The sequence below is a fragment of the Ylistrum balloti genome, unplaced genomic scaffold (genome assembly GCF_031769215.1).
Source record: "Ylistrum balloti isolate Yb309-2 unplaced genomic scaffold, AGI_CSIRO_Ybal_v1 Utg370184, whole genome shotgun sequence".
In the NCBI taxonomy this organism is placed as follows: domain Eukaryota; kingdom Metazoa; phylum Mollusca; class Bivalvia; order Pectinida; family Pectinidae; genus Ylistrum; species Ylistrum balloti.
Window position 1 is genome coordinate 243,572 of NW_026782168.1, and position 24,233 is coordinate 267,804.

General features: G+C 34.7%; 1 protein-coding gene across 1 annotated transcript; it reads right to left on the reverse strand.

Annotated features, from left to right (window-relative positions):
• Positions 1-796: 796 nt before the first annotated feature.
• Positions 797-23,528, reverse strand: LOC132551190 (probable tRNA(His) guanylyltransferase). Its single transcript, XM_060215298.1, has 7 exons — positions 23,458-23,528; positions 15,438-16,173; positions 8,914-9,090; positions 3,594-3,763; positions 2,931-3,019; positions 2,420-2,527; positions 797-2,003 (listed from the first exon to the last, which is right to left on the reverse strand). The coding sequence occupies exons 2-7, from the start codon at positions 15,539-15,541 to the stop codon at positions 1,827-1,829; spliced, it is 825 nt and encodes a 274-aa protein (XP_060071281.1). The 5' UTR covers positions 15,542-16,173; positions 23,458-23,528; the 3' UTR covers positions 797-1,826.
• Between the last annotated feature and the right edge of the window lie 705 nt (positions 23,529-24,233).

Sequence of the window (24,233 nt, forward strand, 5' to 3'; positions counted from 1 at the left end):
CTGACCCTAATTTGTACATTCATCAATATGCTATATTGTATAGAAGTTATTATTGATTTAGTTATTAGCTGGTGATGTATAAAACCATATTCATTTAGATATATAATGTCTAAGGTAAATTCTATACATACCAATGGTAACAGACCTACATGATTAAACACAATCAATAAATATGCTAATTGTTTGACATGACAGTTATTTACAACACTAGACTTGTGGTCTGTAAATAATTAATCTTGTAATGTACAGTATAATACAGTGTATATATTTTGAATGTGACAGCATCTCACTCAGGCAACAGTATCAGTTGAGTAACAGCTCATGCTGGTAAACCTACTGTACAATACTGTACAGAATTCTGGTATCAGCATAGTGGAACCTACAGATATTTAAAACATCTGTCAAAACTAATATTAATAATCAAAATTAAAAAGTTTACAAACAAAAGAAATTTTGCTTACGTTTTAGACTAAATCTTGATTTTCAAGTATTAATGAAAGTATGAACAAGCATTCTTTTAGCTAAGGTCAGGGTCAGTTTAGGTCAAGGTCAGTTTATGCTGAGGGTCAGTTTAGGTCAAGGCCAGCGCAGTTTATGTCAGTAGAGACAATGGTTGATTAAGATTTGAGATTTTGATAAACTAACTTAAAATCTGTTATTTTGGAAATTCTCCAATCCTGTGATTAAAGATGTTACCGAATTTGTTGGATATAACTTAAATGTTTCTTTAAAGAATTTGAATTTAGAATTTGAAATTTTTGGTTTCGCTGATATCAATGAACTTGAAGACCTACAATTTAGATAAATTAGTAAAAGTAATAGAATAAGACTATATAGTGTATATAATGACTTGATAAGATTGAACTAGGACTTGCTAGGAACCTCATACAAGGATGTTGTTTGTACCATTTTTGCACTTAAGAAATGATACAATAAATGATTGACGAGTATCAGAAACCACACTTAAGCCAGATTTGATACTTGTTTGCAAAGTTTGGCTATGTCCTATCATGGTCGCAATTCTGACTTGACACAATGATATCTCTATATCTGAAAACACAGGCGTACGAAAATTTACGTTACAAAAATGAAAATATTGTCTGCTGTCGTGTAATTGTCTCATAATTAACCTGAGTTGCTGGAGCATTTTTCACTTCATATTTCCACCTCCTCAACAGTCATTAGGTCACAACAATGAACAAATATCTATATTTAAATTTCATAAAATGCACCACCGTAAATTCATAGATGGAATATCTTCAAGTAAAAATTGGTTTTTGAATACTGGTTCATCTTGTCCAAATGATCAATATAAAATTACTAGAAAACATTTCTGTGCATTTAAAGTTCCCTCCCATCTGTATATCACTGAGGAATATTCCCTCTACTAGGTGCAGTGTACAGTGTGTTTGACATCTCCAGTATGTGTTTGAAATCTCCAGTATGTGTTTGACATCTCCAGCATTGTTTGAAATCTCCAGTATGTGTTTGACATCTCCAGCATTGTTTGAACCCTCCAGCATGTGTTTGACATCTCCAGTATGTGCTTGACATCTCCAGCATTGTTTGAAACCTCCAGTATGTGCTTGACATCTCCAGCATTGTTTGAAACCTCCAGTATGTATTTGACATCTCCAGTATGTGCTTGACATCTCCAACATTGTTTGAAACCTCCAGTATGTGTTTGACATCTCCAGTATTGTTTGAAACCTCCAGCATGTGTTTGACATCTCCAGTATTGAGACACTCTCTAACATGCTCATAGGAATTATAGAATTCTTCTGGCCATAAAAAAATTGAATTAATACTAAAATTATCAATTACAACTATACATCCAGTATTTCTGGGTGTTCCTGCCAAAACTTTTCACCGATAATGTCTGAGTGAAGGATGTTGATACGAGGAGGTTTACTGCTAGGGTCCAAATGATACTCGAACGACACTGACAAGCTTCGTACCCCGTTCTGTAACTCACGATCAGTGGGCCGCTCAGTATCTGTATCCTAGAAAGCAAGTGACAATTCCATTTTGTAATATTCATTTTTATAAGGCAAAAAACACCAGCAAAGAAAACTGAAAACCTACCCAGTATATACACTGAACATTAGCATACATCTACACATACAATGAAATGGAGCATCAGTATAAGACAGCTAGCCTTACATAAGATTCACAAAAATTCAGTTCATGAACATGCAAAATAGTTATGATGTATCTTATAATAAAATTATTAATCCTATATTTTATTTGTCACATGGACTTATGTCATTCATGGAAGTATGAATCCAGTACTTCATTTAACATGTGTTGAAGTGTCTATCATGAAATACCAGAAGTACATATCTAGTGTAGTATAAATCCTGTATTTCATTTGACATGTAGAGTGACATGAGACATGCAGTAAAATTGAAGTATTAACCTTCACCCGTATCAGCACTGATCCTTTTCTATACAGCTCCGGGAGACTGTTGTAGTTGAGACTAAAGTCTGAGAATAACAGCTCGTTTTTATCACTGGACAGAGTACCCTGCAGAAGAGAAACTTACATTTACTTCCTTTACACATATTTGGATTTTTGGGGGTTGAATTTGCAATAATAATTTCAGTAATGAGATTATCACAAATAGCACTGAATGTGTTTTAACTACAGAGTATGGCTCCCTTTTATGTGGTTTAAATACCCATTTAAAAACCCGAAGTTTAATTCTCAGGACTCTTGATGAACATATTGATATAAAACATATATTATGATAGAAAAGCTAATGTATATATATAGCTGATGTAATGGCTTTTTAGAACATCTGGGTGATAGATACACTTCAGAGATTTAAATAAACAGGAAAACAAAAAAAGGACAAACACCTTCCACTGAAGTCGAGGTGCATATACACCTAGAACTAGATATTAAACACACTTTGTAAGCTACATACTTTGAGGCGCTCCTGTGACTGGGCTGGTGACAGACCTTTCTCCTGAACTAACTTCCAGAAGCATGTGTTATACAGGTTGTTGATGTGACCTGTGTAATATGACACAAGTATGTCACCAAAATATCAAGAAAATACTAACATGTCAACATAATTATAATCCAAACTCAAATTTGATAAAACTAGGGTAAAATATGAACAAAAGAAAGATTTCCTGAAAAAGTACAAGGAGAGAAAGACCAAGTGTTCCAGAAAAGCAAGCGTCTTTTGCTTCATCAGCAACACCTGCAACATTTTCAAATCATTCTTTAATACTCTAAATATATCACAACTATATTACATACAATTAATATCATCAGCCCTCAGTTTCAAAATACTAAAGGTCTACTCTTGCAGGACTTTGAAAAGAACACAATTAAATCCAACCACTTTCCATAAAATAGAACATTTATAAGACATGGATACACCACTCCTTATTCTGGATCTGTTTTTGATAAGTTTCTATAGAACTGAACATTGACCTTGATCTTATTCTTGGAATCAAAATGTTGATACAGCGATGAAACCTACAATGGTAAGAGAATGAAACTAACAAGGAATCTTGGTATTTTTATATCTATATCTAAACGACCTTGAAATGATTTCTTTGACTTTGAACATACTTACAGTCAGCCTGACGCCAGCTGAGGTAGTCCCTGAGATTCTTGTCAGAGGGATAGAGCACAACCCTGCCATCAAACACTGGAGGGTATTGTAGTGGCTGCTTGTTAAAGAATCGGGCCCAGTAAAACACGAAAGATGAGGAAAACTGGCTCACGACATTGGTCATTATTTTACTGTGGAAGTAAAACAGTGGTCAAATATCAATAGAGTACAGTTAAAGATATGAATGAGCTCCTTATTTAATGGTTAAATCTATATCCAGCACTGGACTTGATCAAACGTTGGACAAGTTTATTATGGTATAAACATTGAGCACCAGTTTAATATGGTATAAACATTGAGCACCAGTTTAATATGGTATAAACATTGAGCACCAGTTTACTACGGTATGAACATTAGACACCAGTTTACTATGGTATAAACACTGGACACCAGTTTACAATGGTATGAACACTGGACACAAGTTTACTATGGTATGAACACTGGACACAAGTTTACTATGGTATGAACACTGGACACCAGTTTACTATGGTATGAACACTGGACACCAGTTTACTATGGTATGAACATTGAGCACCAGTTTACTATGGTATGAACACTAGTTTACTATGGTATGAACACTGGACACCAGTTTACTATGGTATGAACATTGAGCACCAGTTAACTATGGTATGAACACTAGTTTACTATGGTATGAACACTGGACACCAGTTTACTATGGTATAAACACTGGACACCAGTTTACTATGGTACGAACATTGCGCACCAGTTTACTATGGTATGAACATTGGACACCAGTTTACTATGGTATGATGATTAAGCACCAGTTTACTATGGTATAAACACTGGACACCAGTTTTCTATGGTATGAACATTGGACACCAGTTTACTATTGTATGAACACTGGACACCAGTTTACTATGGTATGAACACTGGACACCAGTTTACTATGGTATAAACACTGGACACCAGTTTACTATGGTACGAACATTGCGCACCAGTTTACATTGGTATGAACATTGGACACCAGTTTACTATGGTATAAACACCGGACACCAGTTTACTATGGTATAAACACTGGACACCAGTTTACTACGGTATAAACACTGGACACCAGTTTACTATGGTATGAACGTAACAAAGAGACAAACTTAAATGTGATTGGTTGATCCAGTAAAAGAAAACAGTTGGTGACCTTCAGAAGAAGTGTAACACGGATCAATGACCAGTGATGTCAGGATGAGGTGATGACATTCTTGCTATGAAGATTGTAACTGATTTGTTTTGATCAACATACCATCATTAGGGTTTTGTTTGCAATGGCTGACTGTAGGAGTAAATTCTGTGTTGCTTGAAATTTGACTGTCTGTACAAAGTTTGTTTCCCTCTACATAGGTTTTTTTTTTATTTGAACGTGTTGCAATAGTTTGTTTGAGTCTCAAAATGTAAGATATGGTGTTGAAAACATTTCTAGGAATCCAATCATTGATCAAGGGAGACAACTTTAAATTACAACCACAGAGGTAGGGTAAACAGGAAACTATATTGTAAATGGGTATTAACAAAGAACTTCATTCAAGCCAGACACCATTCATGGAAATACTGATCTAAGAAGTTAATATAAAGTTCAATTTTAACATTATCATGAAATAACATTAAATAATGGATGATATTTTAAGAGTCAGGTGTCAGTAAAGTCAGGTTTCACTGTACTACTGAAGTCTGTAAATGATGTTAGGTGTCAGTAAAGTCAGGTTTCACTGTATTACTGAAGTCTGTAAATGATGTTAGGTGTCAGTAAAGTCAGGTTTCACTGTACTACTGAAGTCTGTAAATGATGTTAGGTGTCAGTAAGGTCAGGTTTCACTGTATTACTGAAGTCTGTAAATGATGTTAGGTGTCAGTAAAGTCAGGTTTCACTGTACTACTGAAGTCTGAAATGATGTTAGGTGTCAGTAAAGTCAGGTTTCACTGTACTACTGAAGTCTGTAAATGATGTTAGGTGTCAGTAAAGTCAGGTTTCACTGTATTACTGAAGTCTGTAAATGATGTTAGGTGTCAGTAAAGTCAGGTTTCACTGTACTACTGAAGTCTGAAATGATGTTAGGTGTCAGTAAAGTCAGGTTTCACTGTACTACTGAAGTCTGTAAATGATGTTAGGTGTCAGTAAAGTCAGGTTTCACTGTATTACTGAAGTCTGTAAATGATGTTAGGTGTCAGTAAAGTCAGGTTTTACTGTACTACTGAAGTCTGAAATGATGTAAGGTGTCAGTAAAGTCAGGTTTCACTGTACTACTGAAGTCTGTAAATGATGTTAGGTGTCAGTAAGGTCAGGTTTCACTGTATTACTGAAGTCTGTAAATGAAGTCAGGTGTCAGTAAGGTCAGGTTTCACTGTAATACTGAAGTCTGTAAATGATGTTAGGTGTCAGTAAAGTCAGGTTTTACTGAAGTCTTTAAATAAAGTCAGATGTTGCTAACTGGTTTATAAGTAAAATTGATATCAAGTGCCATGGTGCACTGACTTATACATACTCTGTATATAACAACTTACCATAATTACAAATCTTCACAAACAATGAAAACTGGCCCAATACTGTATTTAAAACAACTTTGTGAAACATACCAACAATTACATTGAAAATGTATACACAGTCCTTTTAGATATCAATGGGTGTATGTTGAAATAGGCTTGTTTAGAAGGTCAAGTGAATTTGTTTTTACAGGGACCAATAACACTAATAACAAGCCATTTAAATGTATTCCTGAAATTATATAGACTGGTATGGCTTAATTTGTTTCGGAAATCCCGAGTATCATGGACAGTGTGTGTGTACAAAATAATATCCTACCAACTTATCACACAAATCAATATTTACATGTAGTGTCGGGGTTACGTTTTCATTAAACCACATTCTTATATCAGTAGTCTAACAGGTGTGCTAATGCTGGTTGAATATTTGAGACAGAGTAAACACAAAATGGCCAACAGCTCAATATGTAACAACTTGAATATCGCAGTGCAGAATAATATTCCATAAGTCTGTCCTTAGCCAGAGCAAAATACATAATATCATTGAAATGAACATATGTATGGAAGTGTAACAAGAAATATTTAACCTATATACATCTGAAAATATATAACTTATGTTATCATACTAAAGCCTGCCAAGTGTCAAAGACGGGTGAAAACTAAGGATGACCAGACAGGATAAAAAGGGCAATAACTTAATCATAATGAAACCAAGGAAAACAGTGCTTCAAGTTTTGATAATAAAGCACACCAAGTTCCAAAGAGATCTGCTTAAAACTAACACGCTGAAAAATAATTAAACAATAACCTTTATATACCTAAGTTGTTGAATGAGAATACTGTTCCGAGGAAATAAAACACCATTTCATCTCATGGTATTGGTTCCTAGCAAGTTTCAAAGACATTAAACAGAGCTGAGGGAGGAGACCTCTGGATGAGATGAAAATTATGAAATAAAGAAACAACTAAGAATCCTAATCAGTGAATATGTTTGACTAATAGGATCTTGTTACATAATACTTAACACAGGCACCTTTAATACAGAAACATCACAGAATGCTGTACATTACACTCATCCATCCCCTGGACTACATATTTTTCCCAGCAAAAGGCAAGTGTCACAAAGTATGGTATGTGATATACAGTCCCATGTAACACCAATGGCCATTTCAAACCCTTCACACAGACAAGCGGTAGCGATTCAAATTTTGTAATTATATTAGTCATACACACTTTGATGGCCAATATTGGTATCTAACTTTTTAAACGTGTGATATCACAGATAGGGTTCCGACATGACAACTTGCACAGAAAAACCCGGCAACCCTGGTACAGGTATTATCAATCGGACCAAGAATCTCTACTATATCTCTCTGTTCATTTAACATAGTATTAGTGACTGCTATGACAATACATAACACTGCCATTCAAACTTTTCTTAAAATATTCTAGCTAGGATGTGAAAAGATTTGTAAAAAACATGCATTTATGAAAATCTATTCACATATATATAAATGTTACAATATATTTATACATATACACTTTGGGCCATGATAGCTTAGTTGGTCCGAGCGTTGACATATGAGCATCAGATTAAGATCTGAGGTATGTGGTGCAATGCTCTCTACCCATGGCAGTTTGTGTTTCTCGAGAAGCTGAAAAATGGACCAGTCTGTGCTTGCATGGTTGTATCCTTGGGCCAGAAGGTTTACCATAACTGCTCTGAATGGCATGTGACGTGCCTTCCGTATGTTGTTCAGTGAGGTTACTAGCCACAAGTTATTACAAGGAGACTCTGCCTCAAAATGATCACGGCAGTTCTCAGAGCAATAACCCAACAAACAAACATAGTACCTCGAAATATGTACTTAACAACCAAAAATGTTTTATAATTTCAATTCTAGTATTGATTTTTAAAATAGGAAATCCATGTGGCAATCAAAAGAAAGAAAGACTGCAAGATAATTTCAAAATTTTCATGACATTCTTCAGTATATAACAACTGTACAAAAGACACACATGTGAATTAATTAAGCCACTTTTAATAATATTTAGAGTCAGATACAGTAGGGTCAAATGATGATTTAAAGTGCATCATACAGCTGTTTTGTCCTTGTAGGTCAGAAAGACAGATGAACATCACCAATAATCCACAGATCACAAAAGAATGGCCAAAACCTTTTAAAATTTCTGTATTGCTAGCTAATAGCAACCAGACAGTCATTCTCTATCAGTAAAAAAAAAAATTTATTTTTTGACATTTAAAATGTAACTACCTACACATAACTAGTAACGTAACCACAGGTAACTAGTTACGTAACTATGTAACTTTATCAGGTGGTGCCAAAAATATGTGAAATGATTGCCATTAGAAAGAATACTATTTACTGACTATAATGTAATTTTGTGGTGTTGATAAACCTGTGACAACTCAAGGACAAGAATGAGATTATAAAGTACATACAACATTCAATCTTTCATTTACAATTATGTAAATCTATTCTGTAGGTAAACACTATGTGTTTGTAATAGACAGGTACACAGATTTCCAGGTGTTTAGTTCAATCTTCACAAGATATCTGACCGGAATTTCATTACCTACAGTTGTAACACACCAGATCACCACAACGAAAGTTACCTTACTACCTAGTGTTGTTAGAACCACTATCTCTATATACTACAATCTGTGTAGATGTTGTTAGAAAACTTGCTCACATAATATCAACATTCACATTTACTTGAGTAAAGGTCTGACCATTGATACTTCTCCTATAGAATCATTGTAACTTACCTTGCTCTTCTGTTAAACATTTTGGTATTTTTCTTGAAGACGAAACTATATTCATCACTTTGACCATAAGCCATGACAACATCTTTGAACTCTTCGAGGACACAGTGAGCAGCTTTGGTCATCAAGCCCAGACCTCGTTCATCGTTAGGCTTCATGTAGTGGTGAACATCTGTAAACCTGTGAAGAGTGTAATATATATATATGTGGTACATGCTATGATCTCAGGACAAGATTTACCACTGATGGCAGTGGTGGTTCTGCTGACAAATTTTACGACATTTTTTTCACATAGCATTTACTACTGAAAGTGCTGGTTGATAAGACAAGTTCTGATTAGTTGACAGAAATATTCTCTTTTCTGCCAAGAATTTCTCCAGAATATCTAATAATTGTAATGTAATTAATGAAAGTGCCCTTTTCTTTTTAGTTTCATTACTGAAAGCAAGGGTGGCCCCTCCACAGAGGTTTAACTACTGATGGGAATGGTGGTCTTTCAAGATAAGTTCTGGTATATTGACCTAAAAGTACTCTCATATCACTTTTACTACTAACAGCAAAGGTGGCCCCTCCACAGAGGTTTAACTACTGATGGGAATGGTGGTCTCTTAAGATACATTCTGGCATACTGACATTAAAGTGCCCTTTTCTTTTAAGTTTCATTACTAACAGCAAGGGTGGCCCCTCCACAGAGGTTTAATTACTGACTGGTATGGTGGTCTCTCTAGACAAGTTCTGACGAACTGACATACAGGAGCTCTTTCCTACCAAGTTTTACTATACTGAACAAAGATGTATTCTCTCTTCAGATTTCCTACTGACAAAAGGGTTGGTCTCTCCACAGAGGTTTTACTAATGACAGAAAAACTGGCCTCTTCAGACAGGTTTTACAACTCACAAAAGGAACAGTCTTTCCAAATAGACTTAACATTTTCCCGTGGGTTTCTATTTATTGCAATATGAAGTTAAAAAGGTTGGACTGCTGAGTTTTTGGGTTAGAATCAGCTTCTACAATGATAAATACTCATTACATATATGTATGAAAAGTATTTCTATGTGAACAAGATTAGGCCAATGCAGAGTTCTCACTTTCACACACACAGGTCCCAGTTAGCTATTGGTCATACAAAGCCAGGAGTAGAGTGACAGTCACTTTATTCTCTCAGGCTTCATGCCCTGCTTGCTCCTCTTTAAATAATACCATAGATCTTACCACAATCTTAATTACACACACAAGATTAATCTCATTTAAAAACCAAAATCATATGTAATTTGCACAGACATGTTATCCACTTAAACCTTGTGACCTTCTCCTTTAAGTCTGTGAAGTCATGCTTGTTAAGTCTCACTCTTATGTCTAACACTAGTAAAGTTCTGTTGTAACAGAAAACTGTAGCACTGGTGTTACATGATAAAACTCAAATTTATTTAACAAAGAGAATATTACAGGTGACTTAACATAACATCATTCAGTGCAGTTAAACTTGTATTCAACTTATTGGAAATTTTACACCTTACAAGTCTATTATACCAGTTTATCACAGACTAAAAACATTTCCATAACATTCTGTGATTTAATTTCATTGAAAGCAAATGTTGGAAAATGTTCTTTTTTCATTCCATGATTTAAATTACCAGGTGAGGTATTTGGTCCAATTTGTGAAATGAATATTACCATATACAACTTGTTTTCAGCCCGGGCCCAAATTGGAACAGTGAACTATCAGGTTTACCGAAAAAATAATTTGTGATGAGCCTAGGCCCACAGTGGTACAATGAATTATCAAGTTTACCGTATGTAACCTATGTTGAGGGCAGGCAAGCATTGGCCATGTCTATATTATGTTTACTGGATGTAACCTATGTTGAGGGCAGGCAAGCATTGGCCATGTCTATATCATGTTTACCATATGTAACTTATGTTGAGCACAGCCAACATGTTGAGGTATCATCATGTTTTACCGTATATAACTTGTGTTGAGCCCAGGCCCAAATTGGTATGGTGAAGTATAGGTATAATTTTATACAATATATATATCTTTATGGTCAGTACAATAACAGTAAGCTGTCACTTATTTTGTAGGGTATAAGGCATTGAGAATTTATTTAAGGTAAATAGATAAGAAACATGACAGATGTACTCCTATTGGAAATAACAGCGGTTTACAACGTCGTAACATTAGCAAGCAGGTAATAACCCTATCAATTTCAAACCAGGCAAATGTGTATGAGAATTTCAGAAGATTTGAAAATGTCAGTCAAACATGTTCAAAGTACAAAGTGATAGATACGTATAACTCATAAACAGTAGATCCTAGAAGGATCTGGGCACTCGCCTTTGCTTGATCTTTATTTGTTCTTTCAAAAATCTTTCCTTTCTTTTTCTTTTCTTTCCCCTGTTTTTGCTAATTATATGAAATTTGAAATTTCCTTCAAGAAATTGCGATATCAATATTTCACCACCAAATCCAAGATAATTGCCTGTCAGCCACTTTTGTTTTTTCTTATTAATTGCAAAATCAAAAGGGCACTGCTAGCAACCAAGAGGAATGTACCTATGAAATCTGAGAGTGATCCATTCAGTACTTCTCAAGAAATAGCAATAACAAACATTTTCTATTGAAGGACGACAGACACAGACATAGGCCCATAAAGTGTACCATAAAGTTAATTGGATAATTACTACTGTATATGTTGTCACATTGCACCAAATATGTAAAGGCGTCAGAGAGATTGGAAAAGACAAAAAATATTTGGCTTTCAGGGTGCCATACATAATGAGATTTCCTAGTCTTATTTACAAGAACAGAAGGTGTATACATAGCTTAACAGTTAGTGATTGCAAGTTCCTATTTTCAATCTTTCTGACTATTACTTGTTTTAAGACTCTAAAAAGTGTGGCCTCTGCCAGATAATCAAAACGTAAATGTCCAAGTCTCTTTCAAATAATAAAAACATAACTGTGTATGTACCATAATATACAAGGAGTTCATGACAGTAAAAGAAAAGCTGGGCCAAAGTTCCTACACTCAAACAAGTAAATAAACTTATGTGACAATATCTTAACACCAAGTAGAGTCCAAATAGAAAAATGTCATATTGACATAAAATTAGATGAAAAGAATTGAAATCTAAATAAGATGCAGCTTGTTGATACTAACTGCATATGCTTCTACACTGTTTACTATGTAAATAACAGGCGATCTGAAGTTGCTGGTGTAAGGTTTCTGTGTTACTGCGAGCTAGACGTGCTCTTCCACAGAAATACAGGGAGTATTTCTCTTTGTCCATTACACAATTTTCATGATAAAACTCTCCAGCTGTCAAATTCATAAACCCTACATGATATTGTATTATTTAGTGTTTTATAGGTACTTGGCATGTAGCTGTTCATCATTGTCCTTATTTAGAGTTTTAATGTTATATCTTGCTGTCAGATGTCCACACCTTGTTGTGCTTAAACAATAGCTGAATGCATTACTGTGAATACAACTATGTTGATGAATAATAGATAAAACAATGATGTATTCTTTTTTCTTGGTGTGTAATAAAAATAAAATCAAAATTCATGGAAATATAAACAAAAGCAACACAATCTTAATAAGAGAAACTTTAAAGAACCTTTACAATCCCGTGATTATATTTAAAAGGACATCACGGTAAAAATATAAAGTTTGTTATTGATTATATGTGTTTTATACATTTTCAGTCATGTTTCTATGCTGTCCCGACATTTACCATCGATTTCCAATGTTCATCTTGACCATTTGTTCAGTTCGGGAAACCCCCCTCTCTAATTTAGTGATGATAATGTCACATGATAGTTTGAAAACAAGGCAGTTCATTTTGTAAACACGAACATGTGATGGCGTGTAGGAATGACAGCGACATTAGTGACACAGTCAGTAAAATCCTGTTTTTCAACACAGAATTTTGTTATGGGAGTTATTTGAAAACTCTTAAGTCAATTCAGAATTACAAAATAAGTTACATTAATCATCAACTGATTCAAGCGGGAAGCCATCTTTTTTGTTTACACGTGACAGTGTTTTGTGCACATGCATTAGCGTATATGACACAAAAATGAACATATCCAGGCTGGTGATCAACAAATCAGGATTTCCTTTTTATCAATTAGCCTCTTAATGAGCATATTTCAGCAAAATCCAACTGTCATTGTTCATAATGATAAAAAAGAAATCCTTTTATGGTGATGTGGCTTTAAACATACATGTATTACAAGTTTTCTCTATTCATCACGATCCCTACACCTTTATAGGTTGTATGTGTTACCTAAACTGATCAAATCTCATGCCAGTTGCCTTACATTCTATATACATAACAAAGCTATAAGATCTTATTGTCAAACTGATTTGCATCACACAAACTTTCACTGACAGTGCCTAGCTTGGCTGTCTGCCAGGAGAATAAATTGGTGCAATATTCCATTGGATCAGCATTCATTTCATCATACATCCAAAAATGCTGGAAAGGGGCATATTTCCATCAGTAGATACATATAGATATGTTGCAAATTTTCTGAAAAATCAGCAATAATGATCAAAGGAAATTCCTCAGTAACTAGGGAGCAATTGTTTCCTCTAGTGTCAATTAGAAAATGAAAATGATGTAAGCTTTACATTGTATCCTATTTGGAGTCTGTTGACAACATCAATACAGACCTGGCTGCCAAGTCATGATGTCTATATATCACTTAAATACATGTACATGTCTCTATAGTCAGAGCTTTGACTCCAGGACTCAGAGACAGCATGTGTCAGACCTTGTGTGTCTACATGACAGTTACAGTCAAGAGTGTGACTCAAGTCCTTAGAAGAGAGAACATGAGTCACACCTTGTGTCTACATGACACTTACAGTCAAGAGTGTGACTCAAGTCCTTAGAAGAGACAACATGGGTCAGATCTTGTATGTCTATATATACATTTAAGAGTGTGACTCAAGGCTTAACAGACACCATATGTCAGATCTGGTGTGTCTACAGTCAGGAATTTTACTCAAGGCTTAACTGACAACATGGGTCAGACCTTGTGTGTCTTTAGTCAGGACTTGTGTGTCTAAAATCAGGAGTTTGACTGCAGGCCTCAGCGCCAACATATGTCATATCTTGTGTGTCTATAGTCAGGAGTTTGACTCAAGTCCTTTGAGACAACATGGGTCAGACCTTGTGTGTCTATAGTCAGGACTTGTGTGTCTATATTCAGAAGTTTGACTTCAGGCCTCAGAGACAACATGAGTAAGACATTGTGTGTTAATAGTCAGGAATTTGACTCAAGGCTAAACAGACAACATGAGTCAGGACTAGTGTGTCTATAGTCTGGACTTCTGTGTCTATAGTCTGTTCTTGTGTGTCTATAGTCAGGAGTCTGACTGCAGGCCTCAGAGACAACATGTGTCAGATCTTGTGTGTATTTAGTCAGGAATTTGACTCAAGGCTGCAAAGACGATATGTGTCAGACCTTGTCAATTTGTTTGATACAAGCCATATAAGTGAAAGGCTTAATTTTTCAGCTTCAAGACACTTGTACCTTCCATTTACTTAAAACGGGGTTGAATTGAATATCTGCTACGTTTGCCTAAGGATTATCTACCGTGAATGTTCACATGGATTTCCCTTCATTTTTAGTATATGGAATAGAACATTATCTCTACCATGGCATTACTGGCAAATATAGTAAGTGTTAAAATTTTAAATGTTTTATCTTTCAAACCACTTTTGGAATATATTGAGACCAAATTGCATGACACATTGCTGTTAGAATTAAGCCCAGTTCTGGAGGAACCTCTAGCTACCACAGTAGTGAAGGAATCTCTGGCTAGCCCAGTGCTGGGGGAAACACTGGCTAGCCCAGTACTAGAGGAAACACTGGCTAGCCCAGCACTGTGGGAAAAACTGGCTAGTCCAGAACTGGAGGAAACACTGGCTAACCCAGCACTGTGGGAAAAACTGGCTAGTCCAGAACTGGAGGAAACACTGGCTAGCCCAGTACTGGAGGAAACACTGACTAGTCCAGTACTGGAGGAAACACTGGCTAACCCTGTACTTGAGGAAACACTGGCTAGCCAAGTACTGGAGGAAACACAGACTAGTCCAGTACTTGAGGAAACACTGACTAGTCCAGTACTGGAGATAACACTGGCTAGCCCAATATTGGATGAAACACTGGTTAACCCAGTACTGGAGGAAACACTGGCTAGACCAGTACAGGAGGAAACACTGGCTTGCCCAGTACAGAAGGAAACACTGGCTAGCCCAGTACAGGAGGAAACACTGGCTAGCCCAGTATTGGAGGAAACACTGGCTTACCCAGTGCTTGATAAACCTATGGAGTTGGCTCAATACTCTTCATATATTTGGGAGAAAAGCACTTTGATTAGCAGTAAATAACCTTTGAATTATTTAATTGCCTGGGAATGATAAAGTAGTGTGAGTGATTCTACAAGTGCCCTTATAACTTACAAGAGTTTGAGTGAACAGTAATTCATATATTTAATGTCAATATTTACCTGTGGAATGCTTTGCCATCAATACGAACTACAATCCAACAGTTTGGCAAGCATCGGTCCTCTGCCTCAAAGTGTTTCACATATTCAAATTTACTCTTCGCCATGACTTCAAATATGTTTGTAAGATCAGTAGAGTTGAATTGTTCAGGACACTGGTACCATCACTGATCACAAATCTGTTGAAGTATATCACAGAACATAAAAAGTGTCAGCAGAAATATCCAACGGAATCCATTCAACCGTGTCAAACAGAAACAGGATCTAATGATGCGTAGTATGGTGTCCTGACTTGACTTTTTCCTTGTCTAAATCACAGAATCTAACAGGTTTCTCTGTATTGCTGGTTTAAATACCCAATATATGCCTTCTATAAATTGTACCTGTCAATTTAAAGGTCTCAATACACATGCCTAAACCTAAACAATAACGACCTTGCTCCCACAGACTGGACTTTAAATTGGCCAGTTGTCGTGTTCAGAACGTCCACATGTAGTAATAGGTACTCACTGTCACTTACATCTCTATCTGGAAAACGAGCAGGTACAATCTCTACCATACCACTCAACACCACAAGATTTATGACATATTTGATTTGTTTGTTCCAATTTAGATGAATGTATAAGGTTGCTCTCCTGGTCGAAGATTTTGTCTTGTCCTGTGTAATGACTTCAGAAGTATTCCGCTGTCTCAGCTATCTCAATCGTCCCCCTCGACTGTCTGCTTTTTGCACGCTCATCTAATAAAGACAGATAACAGCCAGGTATATACTACACACAGTCAATTATACATAAAACAACTATATACTGACATAATTCTACATAATACAGAACTGTTCTCGCATGATTGAACTATTGTTCGGCACTCGACAGAGCACCGTGTACAAGTATCAAACGGTCAACAGTAGACATATTTAACTAAAGAACAAACAGAATCTTATAGAACTCCTATTGGTATCCAGAAATACAAACAGAAAACTAAACATACAACTTGACACAAAACATTTGTCATTCCAAAGACTTTTAAAACATTCTCCAGTACTTTAAATATTTCCAAGGTTGACAGAATCAGTTTATACTGAAATTTAGATATAGATATATAGCTGTCTTGAAGGGTTTGAGGAGCAATATAGATTTAAATGTCCTATCTATACATCTACTCATTGGAGCAGAATGACGAACACAGTAACTGGGCAGGCCTCTATTGTACTGAAAACAAGATAGATATCATTTAAACTGGAAAAGGTCACACTTTTGTTATCACATTATATATAAGAATCAGGTTTAGAGATTTCCCGTTGTGTATTGATCAGTGATGGCCTGTATATGTGCTACTATGAGGGTTTTCCAGACTGCAGTGATTTTTGGGACTCAGATATTTGAGTCTTGGACTCGTGCTTTTCATGTGGGACTCAATCAAATTTTGAAAAACCCACTGAATATCTTAGTATTGGGACTCATCAAAAGTTTGGAATTGGTGTTCCGGACTTGCCTGAAAATATCCTGCAAAAATCACTGCAGACTCAACCCAGCCTAAGCTCTATAATAACCTGTCTCATTACAAATGTGGCAATTTTGCAAAAGGGTCATAATAAAAACCTTTGCTCTTTTAAATGCCTGGAAACCAATACAAATTTGAGAAACTAATCAAGCCCTCACCATTCTTATATTATCCTTTTTATTTCAAAAGTATATTCCATCCAAGTTAGGATTAAGGATCTGTTCGATGAACATATGTAATAAGGGTTGAAAAATGCATAGCGGGGTTCAAACCAAGGAACCTCTAAACTCTAGCCAGACACTCTACTACTTGAGGAAAGGGATATTCTCACTAGCAAAGGGTTATTCAGGTAGCTGGAACTCTTTCCTTTTTACACTTAAATGTATAACATGTAAAATACAGCACAATTGTTTATATTTTCAGATTTTCTATAGATTACACAAAATAATATCTATGACTTGTTCAAGTAAAATGTAGGGCACAAGTGTTCTACAAAATGAAAGAAAACACTCAGTTTTGACGCCAACTCTCAAAGGGGTTCATACAAATTTGAAATGAAATATGAAGACTAAATTTTGAAGAATTAATAGTAGGCATTCCGATGTATGAAAACACAATGCGTAATAAAATGGTGGAACTTTCCTTAGGGTAACATCAATGGCTTGCCAGCTGTAAAACGATAGTGAAGTAAATTTGTTATACAGAGTTTTCATCAAAGCAAACTTGAAAGTCAATTTATCATCAAACAGTAAAAACATTAATCTCCTATACAAATGTGATAATCTACCTAAGATATCAATTGATATAATTAAATTCCAATGTAAATAAATACTTTTGATGGTAGGATTAATGGGATTGTAGACACAAGCCAGCGAGTCACTATAAACCATACAGAGCCCACAACTAATACAAACATATGTGGAAAAGGAGACTCCATCTTAACACAAACTTTAAGAGTATTTAACTAATAGTTTTCAACTATGATCTTCTATAAAGGATGGTTTTTGGGTGTTTGCAGCTTTGCTGACATCTTGCAGCAAAAGAATGTATATTTGACGCAGGTGATGAAAGCAACCAATGAAGCCTCTACTGACACTACATGACCTGGTTATATTGTTTTAGTGAAATACACAGCCTCAAAAATAACAAATACAGTAAATAAACAATGAACAGCGTTTTATCTGTTTTACTGAAAAGTCACTGAGAGAACTGGAGATCACCTCAACAACATGGACGTCTATAAAACAGCTACACTTACTACAGAGTATGTACTATTCAAGTAGGATTTGATTTTGCTATATTCACAGTTATTTATTACAAAAATAGTGTGAAATCAAACAATAAGCAAACCTTTACAAGGATACCAATGTTAGACATGCACAAAGTTTCAACTCTAAGAACTAGCTAAAACTTAGACAATCTCAAAAAAATAAGCATATATACACCTAAATCTATTACTTGGTCACAGACAACTGACATTCAGCCTCGATAATTTTGTAATAGGAAGAAGTAGTAAAAAACACCTTGCCACAGCTGAGGTTGGAATTAGTGACCGTTTGGTCTCTAGCAGGACACTCTACTGCTTGACTGAAGGGAAATTAAAGGGAAGTAAGGCAACCTGTTCTATCAAATTCTACACTACTCACTCCTTCACAAAGTATTCGACCCTGAACACAACAATAACTCAGGTTTGATATCTCCAAGGAAGCAGTTCAATCTCCCACATTTTCTCCTCTTGGAGAGGTTAACGACACCAAATCTGTGATACATGTAGGAAGGGGTAATGAAAAACACCCTTTCACCACATGGATTCGAACTAGCGACTCTATGGTCTCTAGCTGGACAATCTACCGCTTGACTAAAGGGAAATTTCCACCAGCTGAGGCTAGTAAGATGACCTGTACTCACAACTTTTACAATTTAATAGTCCATTTCAATAACATATTTCAAAATTTATCATAGGATCAAATCAATCGCTTCTTGACAGTTTGTTTTAAAATCAATCTCAATCCTTTAAACATATTTCTGTTGCTTTATGAACAAAAGAAATAGTTGAACTTTGCTACAGATTAATTCCTCCCACTAATGATGATGGTGGTGTACAAATATGATGACATAACTTGGGATTTAATTTAGACAGGAACACAGATAAAAACCTATACAAATCAATAAGCTCTAGGGTAGTGGAATCTAATGTGACTGTTTTTATTTCAGTTTAGTTAGCTTTACATTAAATGTGTTCCATATACAAAACATTAAACATTGTTATATACACTGTAAGTTATTCAGGCAGATTGTTACACCAGTAAATAACAACTAAAACAACCTTTGGGTGGTGGCTTCATAATAATTATACTTTCTAATTCTACAAATTCTGATTTTTCACGAAAAGATTTATTTTTGGTTAGCAGAAGTTGGTCAATCTTGGGATGTCCATTCCTGATAGAGAATCAATGTTAGGGGTAGCACTGGTCTGTTAAACTGATCAGGGGGATTTAAATCTTCACTGCTAACAACAGACTGGTACATGTGGTTTTTGTCTACTGTTATTACATATGTGTAAAATTACCTACAATGATAAACATGTGATAATCTGACACAATACTAGGATTTAACAAATGTGATAACAGCACTTTACTTAAAATGAATCGCAATAGAAATGAGGCCTGTAAGGGGCAAACATTTGTAACACTTGATGCTGTCTGATGGCATAGTGCAATCAACTTAGCTTAGATGGCTGAGATTGGAGGTTCCCGATTGGCTCACTTTTTATGAGACAAAGATAGATGTTGTTTTAAGCAGACAAAGGCAAATCAATTATAGTGACTTCCATATTTAATATATTTCCCACAAGTTTGATCCGTTATCTGAAATGCTACACTAGATACTATATATAGAGAGGTATAATACTGATACTATACATCCATGCTATAGATGATTTTGTTAAAATTAGACTGAAGTAGACTGTAATCCTTCAAACAACATTCCTCTGACTATGTTATTTTTAAAAAGTTGGTTAATCGCGGGGTATAGTCATTTTCATTTCCCCTAATGGATTATATCTCAGCTGACTGTATCATGATTCGCCCTCTAGAGCAGCTGCCTTCCACATCACATAAGTCTATTTTTTGTACTACAGTTTCCTGGTCTAGTATGCAGCTATCCTTTCAAAGCACATACTGTAAAATCTATTACTCATCTACTACTCTTGATATTGGAACTGTTAAAACTTGCATTAGGTGATATATGATAAAAACAACTATGCCTCTTTATGCAACATTCATATAACTGTGTTTTTCACAAATTATCGGTATTACAAAAACAAAGGAAATTGTGAATATTTCTATCAATTTCTAATGGTACACCTTTATCAACATGGTTACTTGTAACTTATTGTTTCATTCAAATCAATTTTATTTCAGAGTAAAATATACACCACTACACATTAAAGAAACAGAAAACTTGACATAGACCTTTATGGTGATAATGAAGCGGATGAACTTAGATTACGAAAAGCCAAAGGAGGAAGTATACTTGTAAAGTGTTAAAGATAATTGGTACATATTTAGTTTTTGTAATTCCTGTCTATTATTACTTATTTATAGATCAAAGTTTGAAACTTATACTTATGTCACATTCATCTGTAGGACAGTTTGTATAATGCTTCTAAGAAAAGTTATTAATTAATTACTATGGACTATGGAATACACAGAGAGGATAAGTAATAAAGCTCTAAACTGGAAAGAAATGTGAACTGAACTAATTACAGACTTTACAGAGTTACTTCCCTTCTCATAAATATGATCAGTTTGCATTGCTTGCATGTGGTCAGTTTTTGGTACTACAAAGAAGAGATAAGCAGTACAGCCTTAAACACTGATGAAAATATGGTTTCAGTATACATGTAACTGATAAGAAATATGTCTTCAATAGCTTTCAATTTCATATTGAAATTTAATATTTAAAAAAAGACATTAAAAACAAGTCAGAAAGCACTAAATAAAAACAAGGCAGAAAGCACCAAATATACTACTAGAACTGTAGGTAAAGACAGGGACGTAGATATCTTTTATCTACATCTCTGGTACAGGCATAGAGACCCATGACTCCATTTCAGTTATTTTAGTAAGAATAAAGAATGCTTGCGCAAATGTAAAAAAGGATGAGCAAGATAGGCTTACCTTTGATGCTTTACTGTCTGAGATTGACATGAAAGACAGATGTGTATTGTTATGTGATCATTAGTTATATTGTGTCATGTTATATGGCTGTTAGATTTGTGTTGTCATTAGATTTTATTCGTGTACTGTGGTTGTTAGAGTTATTTTGATAACTTTACATGTTAAAATCTAAAAATTATTCAGCTTTCATTTTGAAAATACTATGGAAGTGCTTTTGGAGAAATGCTGAACACAGCAAGGCTAGTGAGACCAAAGTCATTTGGTGTAAAAGAAATATAGGCAGTCTCCTATCTATTCAGCGTATATCGATGTAAAAGGGATTTTGGACAGACAAGATATCTAATTGTCTATTTTGATACAAATCTCTCTTCAGTCTATTATCAATGACTTTTAAATCTGTGCTATTATGAACCAATCAAATGCTACTAATTTTACCGTCTTTATTTACTCCATGTCATAAATAAAAATGGGCAAGAATTGGCTAATGAATTTTTAGTCATAAAAAACAAACAAAATCATGCAAGTATGGAGAATAAACATTGTTTAAATATTAAAGTTGGTTTATTTTTATCGTCATATGAAAAAACAAATTGATCTAATTGATTAAGTAACAAAGAAGCAGCACAAGTTGTACGCTGCCAGTGGATAAATAATAGGCAAAAAGTGTGACATTTCTGCAGTAGTGAAAATCCTGTGTCATATTTATTAAATGCCTGAAGAATTGTGGTGCTATAAAAATTGTTAATCAACTGCAAAATGATTGGTCTATCGATAAAATTGCTTGTTTTGAACAGGATTTGATTAATGTTGCAAAAAAATAGGATTGAAAATAGACCAATGTATGTAACTTTTCCTGTCAACAAACGTTACATGCACGTTTCCCCCAGTAAATTTGTTTGGAAACCCATCATCAACACGGCATTTGCAAATTTATGATGTGTCAACACAAGGTATGATATGATTGTCGTAATTTTCATCAATCAACTGGAGTTCGGAAAATATATCCGGTAATAAAATATAATTAATTTTCGTGTCCAAACTACATTGAAATACCCCCTCTCTTTAGAACAGTTGTATTTCTGTAACGGATCATGTAACGATAATGTTTTTTGCGATATTTCGACCCGCTCCCAGTAACGTTAACGAGTGACTATGCTGTTTTCCAAAATGGTGTCTATCGGTGTATAGGAACTCAAGGAGACCACAAAATCTGGTAATTTTGATCATGTAACGAAGTGTTATGCACACATTTGGAGTAAAATATGATCTTTAATAATGTTGTGTGATTTTTTCTTTGTACTTTTCAACAAAAAAACAGTAAATATGGTATTTGAAACAGGTTTGACGTCATGACAGCGATTTTTTGATGGGAACTATTTCCATACGTATCCTTGACCCGAAAATAAATAGTTGCGTGCCACTACTTAAACGATATTATATTTGAGATATGTGGGAGTATACTTATAATTTACATACAAATAGTGTATTGGGGGCTTTTTATATGTTTTAATAGAGTTTCTGGCATGCTTTATGATTTATATTTTTTGTGTCCATGTTACATGCAACATATGTGTAACTACTTTATTACTGAAATGAGAAGGTTGCAAAAATATTGATAGAATTTTCTTTATACGACAGTAACACAATGAAAAAATGACTTTTCTTGTTTACCAAGAACATAATTCTGATTATATTTATCTCTTAATAATTGCATGTAACACTGACAGAACAATAAGAGAAAACCTGTTTTCATAGAATTTCTGAAATACATGATATATTTGAAAAATGCGATTTTCTAAGTCAAAATGATGGACAATGTTTTGAGATAAACAAACCTAATACTAAACTTCAAACAGGTCAAATAACCATCAATCTCAGTTTGGGAATAGTGTCTATGTTAAATGCTCTAAATTCATTAATTCTCGTTGTTCTTAACTGAATTAAGTTTCAAAATGATTTATTTTTTGTTATGCATAGAAAGACACCATTTACAGTAATACTTCAAACAAAGTTTGTAGGCTTATGAATATTTTAATTTTTTTCTTGCAATGTTAGACTTAGGGTTATATTAGCTAATTCTTGCCCATATATTGCATCATTGTAGTGTAAATAGTATCAATATTCCGATACACTGGTATGAAATTGAAAGTACGAATATGATCACGATCACCAAAATAATCTTTTCCTAAATTATTTTGTATTATGGAGGTGGTAACACTTCATGATATCTTTACGGATATATCACTTCATCTTTGTGACGATGAAAAATGAAAGGACACAGGGATCCACTGTCCTAAGTTCTATAGAGTCGCTTCCGGAAAGTCTCATGTAAAAATACTTACCAATATCCTATCACGCTTAAAAACAACAGAATGTTACATTATCAAATGATGATGAAGTTTTCTCGTATCTCCTATCAGTGTGACAGCTACAGTTGTAACACGTGCGCGGCTGCCATTTTCGTAAACAATACACAAGTAAAAATAAATTGGATGACTGAAAAGAAATCCGGATTAATATGAAATAAAAATGGAAAATAAAAAGCATTATCATTTATATAACTTATAAATAATATATCTAAAATTTCTCATAAAGCATATATGCGCTACATTAGATTTAGTCAACAACGCGTCGTCGCAACACCATTGATGAAAGTCTTTCCGGATATATATGACAGACGTAAAAAAATTAGACAACTTCTAGTGATCTATATCAATAGAGCGCTTTAAAAGGGACACGCATTGCTTTATTAAGGTGTCAGCTGATTTCTTATTGTGCGGTTTTAAAAGATGTTAACCTTTTGTATAATTGGTAAAACGCCTAACCGAAGCTGTTGTCCTGATTTTTTTGAAAAAAAAAAACCCAAAACAAACAAAAAAGATACCGAAGCATTTGGTGTATTTTTTATTGCAAAAGTTTGAAACTCCATGGCGTTAATGGAAACATCTGAAAATGATTTATAAAAAAAACAACCACTGTATATTGTTTGCATCCCATTCCGTAAAAAGTTTATGCTATGAAGCTATGATATGATAAAAAGTATTTTCTTTGATCCCTTGAAACATAAGAACTGGACATTCAACCTTAACACAATTTATTCCGAAATAAGTCTTTGAAT